We start from the raw sequence: 12,632 nt of genomic DNA on the forward strand, positions 1-12,632 counted from the left end.
CTAAAATGTTAGTGCCTATATAAGATTTTCCTAAAATGTACAATAAACCTCTATATGAATAGAATTAATGATCAAACAAATAAATAAAGTAAGCCTCAGTCAATTACGCTTGGGGCAAACGGCACATAGTAAAATGTTGGTTACCAGGGGCTGGGAGAGGAGGAGGGTGTGGATAGGATAGATAATATTTAAGGATACAAACCTGTTATTAGAGTAAATAGGATCTATAGGTCTTAATGCACAGTAGAGTGAATATAGACAACAATATTATATCACAATCATCAAACTTGCTGAAAAGACTAGATCTTAATTATTTAAACTACACAAAAGGGATCATAATTATGTGATGTGATAGGGATACTATCACTACAATGAAAGTCATATTACAATATATTAATCATTAATATATTGTAATATGTAATCAACATGTTACAGAAAATGTCATGTCAAATATAATTATACAATGTTATATATCATATATATACCTATATACATATATAATTAAGTTTATTTATTTATTTTAAGAGAACGAGAATGGGAGGGGCAGAGAGAGGGGGAGAGATAGAGAATCCTCAGCAGGCTCTGCACTGTCTGCGCAGAACCCAACACGGGGTTCGAACTCACGAACTGTGAGATCATGACCTGAGCCTAAAGCAAGGTTTGGATGCTTAATAGACTGAGCCACCCAGGCACCCCCCTTTTTTTATGTTAAATATATTTTTTTTAAAAAGCAAACAGCCTAAGGAACCCTGTACATTGTAATACCATTGCATGTAAACATTTATATTGTATGCCAATATTTCAGAGAAATCCAGCACTGACAAAACCTATTTAACATAGTTTAACCCAGCCTTCTCCAGACACATTTTATCCAGACAGCACTTATTAAGATCTGAAATTTGTATTCTGCAGAATTCAGTTTGAGAATGGAAGTTGAGAGAATCATTGATTTAAGGGAGTAATTCTCAACAAGAAGGAATTTTTTCCTAACAGGGAATATTTGACAATGTCTGGGGGATTTTTTAGGGGTCAAAACTGTGGAAATGTTAATGATATCTAGCTTGTAGATGCTAGGGGATGCTTCAAAACATCCTTCGATGAGCAGGACAGGCTTTAAAAACAAAGAATGTCCAATGTCAATAGTGCCAACATTGAAAACCCCTGTTTTAAGCAGGAGGCAGGTGGAAGAAAAGAGGGGCAACAAAACTAAACTAAAAATCAATTCTGTGTGTAAGTCTCAAGGTGACATAAAGGCAAAGAGCACAGGCTCCAGAACCATGACAGGAAAGGTCATGGATTGGAGATCCAGAGGTCCTTATCTTTGAATCCCAGTTCCAGCACTTACGGACTATGTAACCTAGGGGACATTACTTAGCCATTTTTGCCCCTGTTTCCTTATGTATACAAGGAGTTTGTAATATTTTTTTCTATCTCCTATGTTTTTTCTAAATGTTCAATGAGTTAACATATATAGCATTTAGAACATATTGAATACTCAATAACAGATAATCAAAAATTTACTGCCTGTTCCTTTGATATATAATTGCTATTAAATTAATTATTCTTAGTATTCTGCCAGGCTACCATTTCTGTGATCCTTTATTTTGTGCCCTGAGATGAAACTTCTTTCAAAGACTCTTCAAAGGGTACATCAAATTTTGTAGCTATCAAATAATTAAGTCATAAGGATAATTTGTCTGGATGTGATCTAATGAGTATTAGAGTGCCTTTTAACCACAATTTGGATTTACATATATATTTATTATCAGAAGGAAAACTGTCTTCCCTTTGGGAGGTATGCATCCAGTTTAGAAAAGTTGCATTTCATATATTAACATGTTGGCATTCTAAAATATACATTGTATCAGATAAGTTTGGCTTTTGGGTTTCTGCTCTCTTGATATTTTATTAGTCATAAAATATTAATAAGATTGTTTTTTTCTGGAAAGGTGAAATATCTAAGGATAATATGAATTAAAAAACAGTTGATAATCTGCTTAATGATATTTTTCAATTTCTTTTCACCTGCATCTAACTCAATGATAATTTAGTTTAAATGATGAGTTGCACTATTCACTCTTTCCTCTTGAAGATTAATCACTAATTCCATAGTCCCAGTTTTCCAGGCTACACCATTCTCCCAAATCTCAATCTCATTATTTATCACAAATCTTTACCATATAATCCAATAGTCACACTCATCTTTCTCTGAAATAAAATTTTATAGACTTTGTTGACTGAGCTGATGGGGGGAGTAAATGGCGCAATGCCTCATTTCACAGTGAGGTTCTTTACCAAAGAAAAATATTTAGTGTATTTAAGTAGAAGGGTTGATAGATTTGTTGTCTAATTTAATATCATCCAGACTTAAAATTTTCTTGCTATTAATTAATATTATAAGTAGAATTAGGATAATAGTATGTGTACGTGTGTGTGTGTGTGTGTGTGTGTGTGTGTGTGTGTGCGCGCACATCTGTATGTGCTTGTGTTGGGAAATCTGGGAAGCTTTCATTTTCCTAACACATGGTATATTCACAGAAACACAAGATCTTCATTGAACCTGATTCAAAGAGCCCATGTAGAGGATGTGTGAAAACTGACAATGGAGAGTGGTGTGGCTTAAGATGTGCAAGTTAATGAAAACCAGTTATTAGATGGGAAAGTATTTGAATTTTATATCCTAATACTGAGCATTTCTTAACCCCATCTTATTGGCTCTTGGGTAACATTTTCTTTTCTGAATCACTTTATTGAGACATAATATAGACACCAGGTTCAGAGCAGTGGGAAAGAGAAATCATAACTTCTTTCCTCAAGGCACTTTATTTGGTATCTTGATCAAGCATTCACTGAAATAACCTTCTGCAAATACCTAAAGTGTGGCACCAAAAGGAAAAAAAGATTACAATGAAAACAGACATACATAACAGAGAATAATTGACATGTGAGACAGTCAAAGATTCCAAGATATGGTGAAGATACATGAGAAAAGAGAATGTCACAGAACCAATATTTGAGAGACAATGGCTGAGAAATTTCCATCTGAAACTAATGTTCTGCAGATTATCAGGAATTTATGTCTTTCTTGAAACCCCTATTTGAAAGTTTTATAGAGAGAAAACCCCAGAGCCAGAAGGCATCTTTAATGAATAGCCCAAAACAGAAAAGAAAAATAACAGAAATGCTACACCTGTGTTTCTAGAGAATATAAAAAGGATCACTTCTTAATGATTTTTTATGAGGCAAGTGTAACCTGTATTCCATAACCAGAAAATGACATCACAGAAAATAAATATTAAAGACCAAAATATCCTTTAAAATTGATTTAATCCAAAACAAAATATCATCAAATATAATCCAGTAATTGTGTGTGCACACACATACACACACAGTCCATGATCCTATTGGATTTTTATGAAAATACATAATCAGTATTAAATTTAATCAAATATTTTTCTACATCAGTCTGGAATAACAAATGATTTCCTCCTTTTCGTGCATTTAATTCAAGCATCAAAGATGTTTTACATGCAAAAATCACACAGTGATTTATATACATGTAGTATATACAAGTGAATATAGTATACATGTAATATAGTGAATATGGTATATATGTAACATAGTGAATATAGTATATATGAAATATAGTGAATATAGTATATATGTAATATAGTGAATATAAGGAATAAATCATGTGATAATCTAGATTGATAAGGAAAATATATTCGACTAAATTTAATACTGACAATGCTTATTAAAACATTAAGCTAAAAACATGAGAATTTCCTTGATCTGGTTTTAAAAACAATAAACCTGAGGTCCAGTTTCCGGTTTTTCATGTGAGGAGCTCAGAGTCATCACTCTGTCGTAACAATGAGGATAAACTGAGCAGACTGAAAATCAACATCTCCTCTTCTTGGATCCATGAGAAAGGAAAGGACATGGGGCACATTACCACCCCCAAGAGTGGAGACTCAGGGAATACAGGGAGTTGGCTCCCTGTATTACAGGGAGTACAGAGTAGAGGCTCATAAGCAAGATGGCTGTGGGAACCACCATTAAGGTAGGAAAATTTGAACTAAATTAACAGGTTGCTGGAGTCTCGGTGTAGACAAGTCTGAGGGTTAAAAAAAACCCAGGGGGACCCAACAATGGCAGGGTGAGGGAGGGGTAAGATATTGTGATATTTGCCTCCAGGAGCTTTTCAAAGCTCCCACAGTAAACATCTGAGAAAAATCCCCTCATGCTCCTAGCAAGGAGAGGGGGAAAGGAACCATTTTGAAACATGTCATGGCACTCTGTTCCTTTTAACAAGGCCTCAGGAGAAACTAGTTAATCAGAGCCTAACCTGGTATGGTATTAGCACCTAAATGACCATAGGGAGAAAAAAAAAGCCAACTCCAGGCCCCTCTAGCCTTCCATGTGGGAGAAGGATATACCCACCCACAGTCCACTCTAGCCATCCTGTTTTGTCTAAGAGAGGAGAATTAAAACAAAACGACAAAACAAAAGTGAGAAACACTTATGAAGTTCAAATTCCAGAGGCATAGGCTCACCAAAAGATTGAAACTATAGGATGTTTCCCCTCCCCCGTACCTTATCAGACATTAATAAAGCCCCATTTAAAGCCGTTCCTTTTACCTGATACATCATGTCCAGCTATTGGGGGCTGGTGTGTGTGTGTGTGTGTGTGTGTGTGTGTGTGTGTGTGTGAAGCATACTAAAATGCTAAAAATATCATTTGAAGAGACAGAGCAAGCATCAGAAGTAGGCATGACAGTGATGGTGGAATTAGCAGACCAGGAATTTAACATCCCTATGATTAACATGCTAAAGGCTCTAATGAGTAAAGTAGACAGCATGCAAGAACAGATGGAATACCTAAGCAGAGAAAGGCAGATACTAAGAAAGAACCAAAAAGAAATGCTAGAGATCAGAAGCACTGTGATAGGAAAGGAGAATGCCTTGAAGGGCTTTTTAGTACATTAGACATGGCTGAGGCTAAGCTATAGAACTCCTAGAAGATAATATAAGAAAAGGTACATGACCTTGGCTGTGGCAATGATTTTTAGACATGACATCAAAATCCCAATCCATGAAAGAAATAATTGATAAATTGGATTTTATTGAAATGAAAATTTCTTCTCTATGAAAGATAGTGTCCAGAGAATGAGAAGACAAGCCATTGACCAAGAAATATTTGCAAAGACACATCTGGAAAAGGACAGTTGTCCAAAACACACAAAGAACTCGTAAAATACGACAATAAGAAAACAAACAACCCAATTAAAAAGTGGGGCAAAGACCTTAACAGACACTTTGTCAAGTAAGATATACAGATAGCAAATAAGTATATGTAACATGCTGTACATCACACGTCATCAGAAAAATTAAAATTAAAATAGTGATGAGACTACACATCTATTAGAAGGGCCAGAATCTGGAACGTCAACAATATCAAATGCTGACAAGGAAGTGAAGCAATAGGAACTCTCATTCACTGCCAGTGGGAATGCAAAATGGTACAGCCACTTTAGAAGACATTTTGGCAATCTCTTGCCATACAAGACAACAATCATGCTCTTTGGTATTTACCCAAAGTTCAATATTATGTCCACACAAAAACATGCACACAGATGTTTATAGCAATTTTATTAACTGCCAAAACTTTGAAGCCAATCAGGATGTCCTTCCTTAGGTGAATGGACAAATATTCTACGGTAAGTACAGACAACTGACAATCCAAGATTTAAAAGAAATAAATTATATAGAAAATGAATAATATAAAAAAGTTAAAATTAATAAAATATAGAAAGTTAATATCATGGAAATTTTAATAATGTAAAAAATTAATAATTAATAATTAAATAAATTTAATAATATATAGAAAGAAAATATGATCTCTCTGCTTTTGTGACTTCATTTCATGTCCCTGAGCCCAGAGATTTTCTGGTTCAGTATTTCCACAGAATAAATCTCACATCTTATGCCAGTGTAGATTAGTTACTCCAAAATCCACAGGCAAAACCTAACATTATTTTTTTAACCCAAAAAACAGAGGCTGGGGGCACCTGGGTGGCTCAGTCAGTTAAGCATCTGACTTCCGCTCAGGTCATGATCTCACAGCTCGTAAGTTCAAGCCCCACGTCAGGCTCTGTGCTGACAGTTCAGAGCCCGGAGCCTCCTTCCGATTCTATGTGTCTTTCTCTGTCCCTCCTCACTCCTGCTCTGTCTCTCTGTCTCTGTCTCTGTCTCTCTCTCAAAAATAAATAAATATTAAAAAAAAAACAACAACAACAGAGGCTAGGGAAAAAAAATTAGGGGTTGACTTTTTAAGAAATTATCATTTGAATTAGACATTTGACCTAATGTCATTTAAAATTTTTGACACAAATAAGCTAAATATTCAGTTCCTATTATCAATTTATCCAAGTGAGAGCTTCCACAACCATTTTCTGTCTGTGCATATACTCAATGCTTAGGAGTACAAGAATAAGAATTATTTCCCTTCTCCCAGGCTCACACACTGAGTTTGGCTTTCTACTTAAGACTTTAGAGTCAAAAATCATTGCTACATCCTCTTACTTTACTCCACCTGCTTGCAAAAGGATGTCTCTGAGAATTTTATTTCATCTTTGTCACAGGTTTTCTGGGAGAATCCCAGGATTCTCTACAAAAGCAGACTTTGAGGTAAAATTTAGTGTGCAATATGTATCATATGGAGAGTCCTCAGGATAAGCATCTTAATAATAGATGGGATGGAAGTTGGTTTGCCAGGAGAAATTGAGCTGTGAGTCGGGTCTGATGCCACCTTTGTTCAATACCACGGAGAGTGCTGGAAGTAAAAGTTGTACGAGTGAATTGTTTTGCATTGGGCCGTAGGGTCAGGCATTTCTGCCTATCACTGTGGTTAGATAGGTCATATCTGCAATGGAGACAATCCTTGAAGGGGCTGAAAGTCCAAGACTCTCTCCTGACAACACTTCCAGCAGCTGCGGCTACAAATCCTTCACCGAAGTGGGATCTGGGCAGTTTGTGTTCATGTCCATTACAACCCATTTCAGAGTCCTTTCTCTTCTTTTTTTTTAAAGTTTATTTATTTTGAGAGAGAGAGTGAGAGAGAGAGAGAGAGAGAGAAAATCCCAAACCCTGATGTGGGGCTCAAACACACGAACCATGAGATCATGACCTGAGCCGAGATCAAGAGTCAGACACTTAACCGACTGAGCCACCCAGGTGCCCCCAGAGTCATTTCTCTTTTGAGATAATGTGAAAGAGTTTGGGCAGGTCTCAACTTTCTCCTGGAGATGGGAGTATATTACTAACACATGCTCTGTCTACAGTCTTTGTTTTTCTTCATGCTACCTCCCCTTCCTGGAGTACCATACCCAGAGGTATGCTGGTAAATGCTTAACAACCAACTCTCTAGGAAACTTTTTAAAGCCCAGGTATGTACTGTTTGCCTATTTCTGTTGTGTAAATATTTCCATCATGACCAGTTTCAAACTCCCAGTGTTTTACAGAACATGGATTTGGAATAAGATATTGTACAATTGGCGTTCATAAACTAGAGAAGTTAACTTTAGCATACCACTTTCTTTCATACCTAGTCCAGCTAGTAAGGATTAATTTGAACCACAAGGCACAACTAAAGTGTCAAATACTTCAGTCCAATCTTTAATAACAAAATTACACTATTTATTTATTTCAGTGACAGCATCTGTTAACTACTAACATATCCTTTTACATATATGTCTCCACTATTAAATATTAATTATTTAACATTAAGATCATGCATATTTTATATATCCACAGTATTGAAAGAAATAACTGCCACAAGAGGTATTTCATGTTTCTCAGTATATTTTTCTTGGATGAGTGAATAGGCAATATAATTTTACACTTAGAACTATTTTATGAGTACTCACGCTGGTTGGAGAGACCAGCCCCAGAGAGATGTGTTAGTGTAGCAGTGACCCCATGCTCAAAAAGTTTTCAGAACAGCTGAGAAGAAAGTGAATATGTATTAAATACTAAAATATCACCAATGAAGGCATATGTATAAATCTTACCAGTGAAGGAGAAAAATAAGTAATGGGTTATTGGCAATAATGAAACTGAGAAAGACGATGCTATTGAAAATCTACACAGACATGGAGAACAAGAGGAGAAAACCTTATTAAAAGATAAGGATGGTTACTTTGCACAAGTCCCAACCCTCTCACTGATTCAGACATGAAATTCCATGCTATTGAACAGGGAATCTACACACTTGTCAGATGTTTAGATGGTCAGGCTTTCTAGAGCAATTCACATGTGTCTGCTTCAGTATTTGCTGATAAATAGAAAAAAGCTGATAGATCTATCTGGTGACAGATATGGCCAGGAGAGAAAAGAAACATTACTGCCCAATGATGAGGTGAAAACTGGTCTATAGCCAATGGCCACAGTAGCAGTTCAAAGTCTGGTCAAAAACTCAAGTTCCAAACTTGCCCCCAAGAAGTCAGAAATCTTTTTATAAATAAGTATGAAACTTTGGCATGAGAAACACAATATAGACAGATCAGAGACAGATATTGATTTCTGGTTCATAAACATGAGAAACTATATAAACAGCTATATTTTATAAAGAAACTTATTGCTATTATTGTCATTCATACCAATAATTTAATAATATTAACAAAATTGTATATTTTTCAAAAGAATCTTTTTAGACACATTGTCTCTTATACATCTCATAATTATTTGGGGGATATAAAAGAACATTCTTATCTCAATTTGGCTATGAAAACAAGGGTTAATGATTAACTGAGATCACATATCTAGAAAGTGAAAGAATTATAGATTTAATCAGATGATCACACTCCAAATATTTTACTTCTCTTCTACTCAGATAGCTGCCCCAAGATTTTTTAATGGGAAAACTTGAGGATAGAGGTTATTTAATGCCCCCTCCGCAGTCCAAACCTGCGGAGAATTCTTAGACGAATCTGCTTTGTCTTGATGCTATAGACAATAGGGTTAAGCACTGGGGGGGAAAGCAGGTAAATATCGGCCATGATGATGTGAATTCTTGGAGACAGATGTTTCCCAAAGCGATGGACCATTGACACCCCAATTACTGGCACAAAGAACATGAGCACAACACAGATATGGGATATGCATGTGTTGAGTGCCTTCAGCCGCTCTTCATGAGATGCAATCCGCAGCACAGCATTCAGAATCAGGATATAAGAAAGAAGTATGCAGACTGAATCCACACCAAGTGTGGTAATAACTACACACAGGCCATAGATACTGCTGATCCTTGCATCTGAACAGGATAATTTCAGAATGTCTTGGTGCAAACAGAAGGTATGGGAAAGGGCATTGTCATGGCAGTAGTGATAATGTCTCAGTAGCAAAGGTGTAGGAAGTACAACTCCCATGCTTCTTAGCAAGCAGGCCAAACCAATCTTGCCTATTACACTGTTGTTAAGGATGGTAGTGTAGTGCAGTGGACGGCAGATAGCAACAAAACGGTCAAAGGCCATGGCCAGTAGCACCGAAGACTCCAGGAATGTGAATGTGTGGATGAAAAAGAGCTGAGCATAGCAAGCACTTGCCTGGATCTCCCGAGCATCCAGCCATAACACAGCAAGCATGGTGGGAAGTGTGGACATAGACATACCTAGGTCAGTCAGTGCCAAGATGGAAAGGAAGTAGTACATGGGCTGATGGAGTGATGACTCTATCCAAATGACAGAGAGGATGGTAACATTACCAATAAATGCTACCAAGTATGCAAGACAGAATGGGACTGAGATCCAAGAATAGACACACTCCAATCCATGAAATCCCCTCAGAATAAATATAGGCTCCATGGTGTTATTGTTATTCCAGACCACCATGGTGAACCTTGGCATACAGTGAAGAATCTTTTCTGTTATCCTTTTTTATCCCTCAAAGTTATCCCTTGTGAACATAAGCAGTGCAATCTGTATACAACATATCTTTCCTCTAACCTTACAGAGAAAGGAAGGAGGTACCTCTTATGGGTCCTACATAAGAAACAGTTCCGAGTAGCAAAGAGCACTAAATTCCAGAACAAAAATGTGTACCACACACTGGTCATCTGGTCATCTCTGACAAGAACTCTGATGAATTTGCCCCGAGGACACTAAAAATAGAAACAGCAAAAGAGGAAAAGAAGACATCTTTACCAAACGTCATAAAAATGAAAATAGAGAAAAGTGAGAGTAAATGTCTATGGATTTGCATAAGCTTCCTGTCAGTGATGTTCTTGAGTTAATCATTTGTTGTTTCTAGGCTATCTCTTCATTCAGAGCAACTGAATTGTATCCAGGGACTCAACATAATTTCCTTTCATATTTATTTTTTATTAAATACTTTATAATATTTAAAAATTGAGCATATCTAATATTTTAATATTAAAAAAGTAAATACCACATTATATAAAAAGGGGAAATGATAAAGAGTCAAGTCCATAATCCTAGCACACTTGCATATCTTTTAGCTGTTTAATATAGCAATTCTTCCTTAATCTAAACTCCTCACAGTAGTGGGGAAGATATTTATTATGATAAATATATCATAATAGTAACAATTTGACTATTAAAGTTATGCCTGCCCACAAAATAAAATTAAAACCATATGTTTAAATCAGACATCTATCAGTAATAATGGGTAATATCCACTTCATTTATGTTTATCCTTTCTTGCTTTTTTTTTCTCAAAATGATGCTTATAATCACATTTTTAAAAATATTCAACCTAGGGGCACCTGGGTAGCCCAGCTAGTTAAGCATCTGACTCTTGATATCAGCTCAGGTCATGATCTCATGGTTCATGGATTCAAGCCTGGCATCAGGCTTCACACTGACAGCGTGGAGACTGCTTGGGATTCTCTCTCTCTCTCTCTCTCTCTCTCTCTCTCTCTCTCTCTGCTCCTCCCCCTCTTGTGCTCTCTCTTTCTCAACAAATAAACATTAAAAATAAAATAAAATAAATTATTTTAAAAATTTAAACCTAAATATTAGTTTTTCCAATTTTATGACCCATTTGCACCTACCTCCATGAATCCACAGCAACCCCAGAAGTGTAGCCCTTAGCATCTGCCATCAGTGCCCTTTAGAAACAACCAATGTCTTTTTCCTTTTTCAAAATAGAGTTCTAATGTCTGGTTTTCCTTTCCCTGAAAAATCTTCACTGTAATTGCCTCTGCTGATACTGGCCTTGGTATTCCCCGGGTTGATGGCATTGGGCACAGCTACACCCTATGAGATTCTCTGCCCCTTTAGTTCTCTGGGTCCTTATTTTAAGCCTGTCTAATGCCATTGACTGTCCTTGAGAAAATTCTTCATTTACCCCACGTTTTAAAGTCAGATCTCTCCTGCAATATCTCAGCATCTCCCTCATTCTTCCTTAGAGACACATAGTCTTGAACTCTTAAACGTCTAACACAGATTTTAGCTCTGGCCTGAAGTAAAGATCTTTCCAAAAGTAGCCCCAGATTGTTCATTGGCTCCATCTGTCCAGCATTGACCTTTTACTGTCTCTGTTTTATTTCATAAAAACTTTTTTTTTAAATTTTCCCCTCTTGACTGATTCTGATCCCCATTTTATAGTGTGAATGCTGAAAGTTCTCAGACTGAACAATCTGTCATTCCAGAGAAGATTTTAGGTTAGAATCTACAGCTGAGAAACAGAAGGAAATATGAAGCTATCTGTAAGAAGACAGATTTGTCATTTTCTCCTTTTTCCTCCAAGTCCAGGCATCCCATCCTCTGGGAGTGGGGCACCTCCCTAGTCCTCTTCTCCAGTCCCAAGCGTTCCAAACTGAGCTTTTACTGGGGACCTTATCCTGAAGAAAGCAGTCAGCAACTCTCCCTGCTCTTCATGGACCAGGCAGAATATGAGTTCCAGGCATTTCTTTTTCTTTACCCCCAAGCAACATTGTTCTCTCTAGTCTTCAAAATCTACTAAAGTTCCTGGGTGGCTTTCTTTTTTCTTCTTCATCACTCAGAAACGTTTGTTCTAATTTCTGTTCTAAAGCTCAGCTCATGAAAATACTCCAGACATTAACAATGAAGTATATAATGCAAGAGGGTGTGCTCACACACAAAGAGGTTGTGCTGTGGCCAAAAAAGAAAAGTAGTTTGCTTTACCCCATGCCAGGAAATTAGCCTATGCTTTATTTTTCAACCTTGATATAAATCACATTTTCCTTAATTCTCAGAGAAGTTACAGAAAATAAAGTAGGTCTCTGGTTTTCAGACATGTCTTCCTCCCTGATCTGAGCCTTCTAAATTCAGATTGCAAGGTTTAGAAAATCAGCTGCAGGACTGTTCATGGATTTAAAGCTGGAGCAGACAGGAATATCCCTATTTGTGGTCTTTCTTGTCCTTCTCTCTCACTGAGCATCTGTCATATCTTTCACGTTTTCTCATCCCTTTATGGTTGTCCTTTGTTCATTTTCCTATGACTCCATGTCATTAGCAATGATTCTACAGGGCTCTTGATTTATTTTAACATCATTTAATCATTGCTAATTGAAAAAGAAATGGTCAGAAGAGGCTAAGACGGATGTCAAGACGTTTCAAGGGCAGAGCATAAAAAGACTTCCATCACAC

General features: G+C 36.7%; 1 protein-coding gene across 1 annotated transcript; it reads right to left on the reverse strand.

Moving 5' to 3' along the window:
• Positions 1–8,942: 8,942 nt before the first annotated feature.
• LOC109267021 (olfactory receptor 51L1-like) lies at positions 8,943–9,905 on the reverse strand. The gene has a single exon (XM_019449531.2). The coding sequence runs from the start codon at positions 9,903–9,905 to the stop codon at positions 8,943–8,945; it is 963 nt and encodes a 320-aa protein (XP_019305076.2).
• Between the last annotated feature and the right edge of the window lie 2,727 nt (positions 9,906–12,632).

Source organism: Panthera pardus, unplaced genomic scaffold, assembly GCF_024362965.1.
Source record: "Panthera pardus isolate Hobbes unplaced genomic scaffold, ASM2436296v1 HiC_scaffold_12, whole genome shotgun sequence".
NCBI lineage: Eukaryota > Metazoa > Chordata > Mammalia > Carnivora > Felidae > Panthera > Panthera pardus.

What these genes read in the sequence shown, in the direction of transcription:
- LOC109267021 (XM_019449531.2), bottom strand. Translation starts at nt 9,905, where the DNA reads ATGCCAAGGTTCACCATGGTGGTCTGGAATAACAATAACACCATGGAG.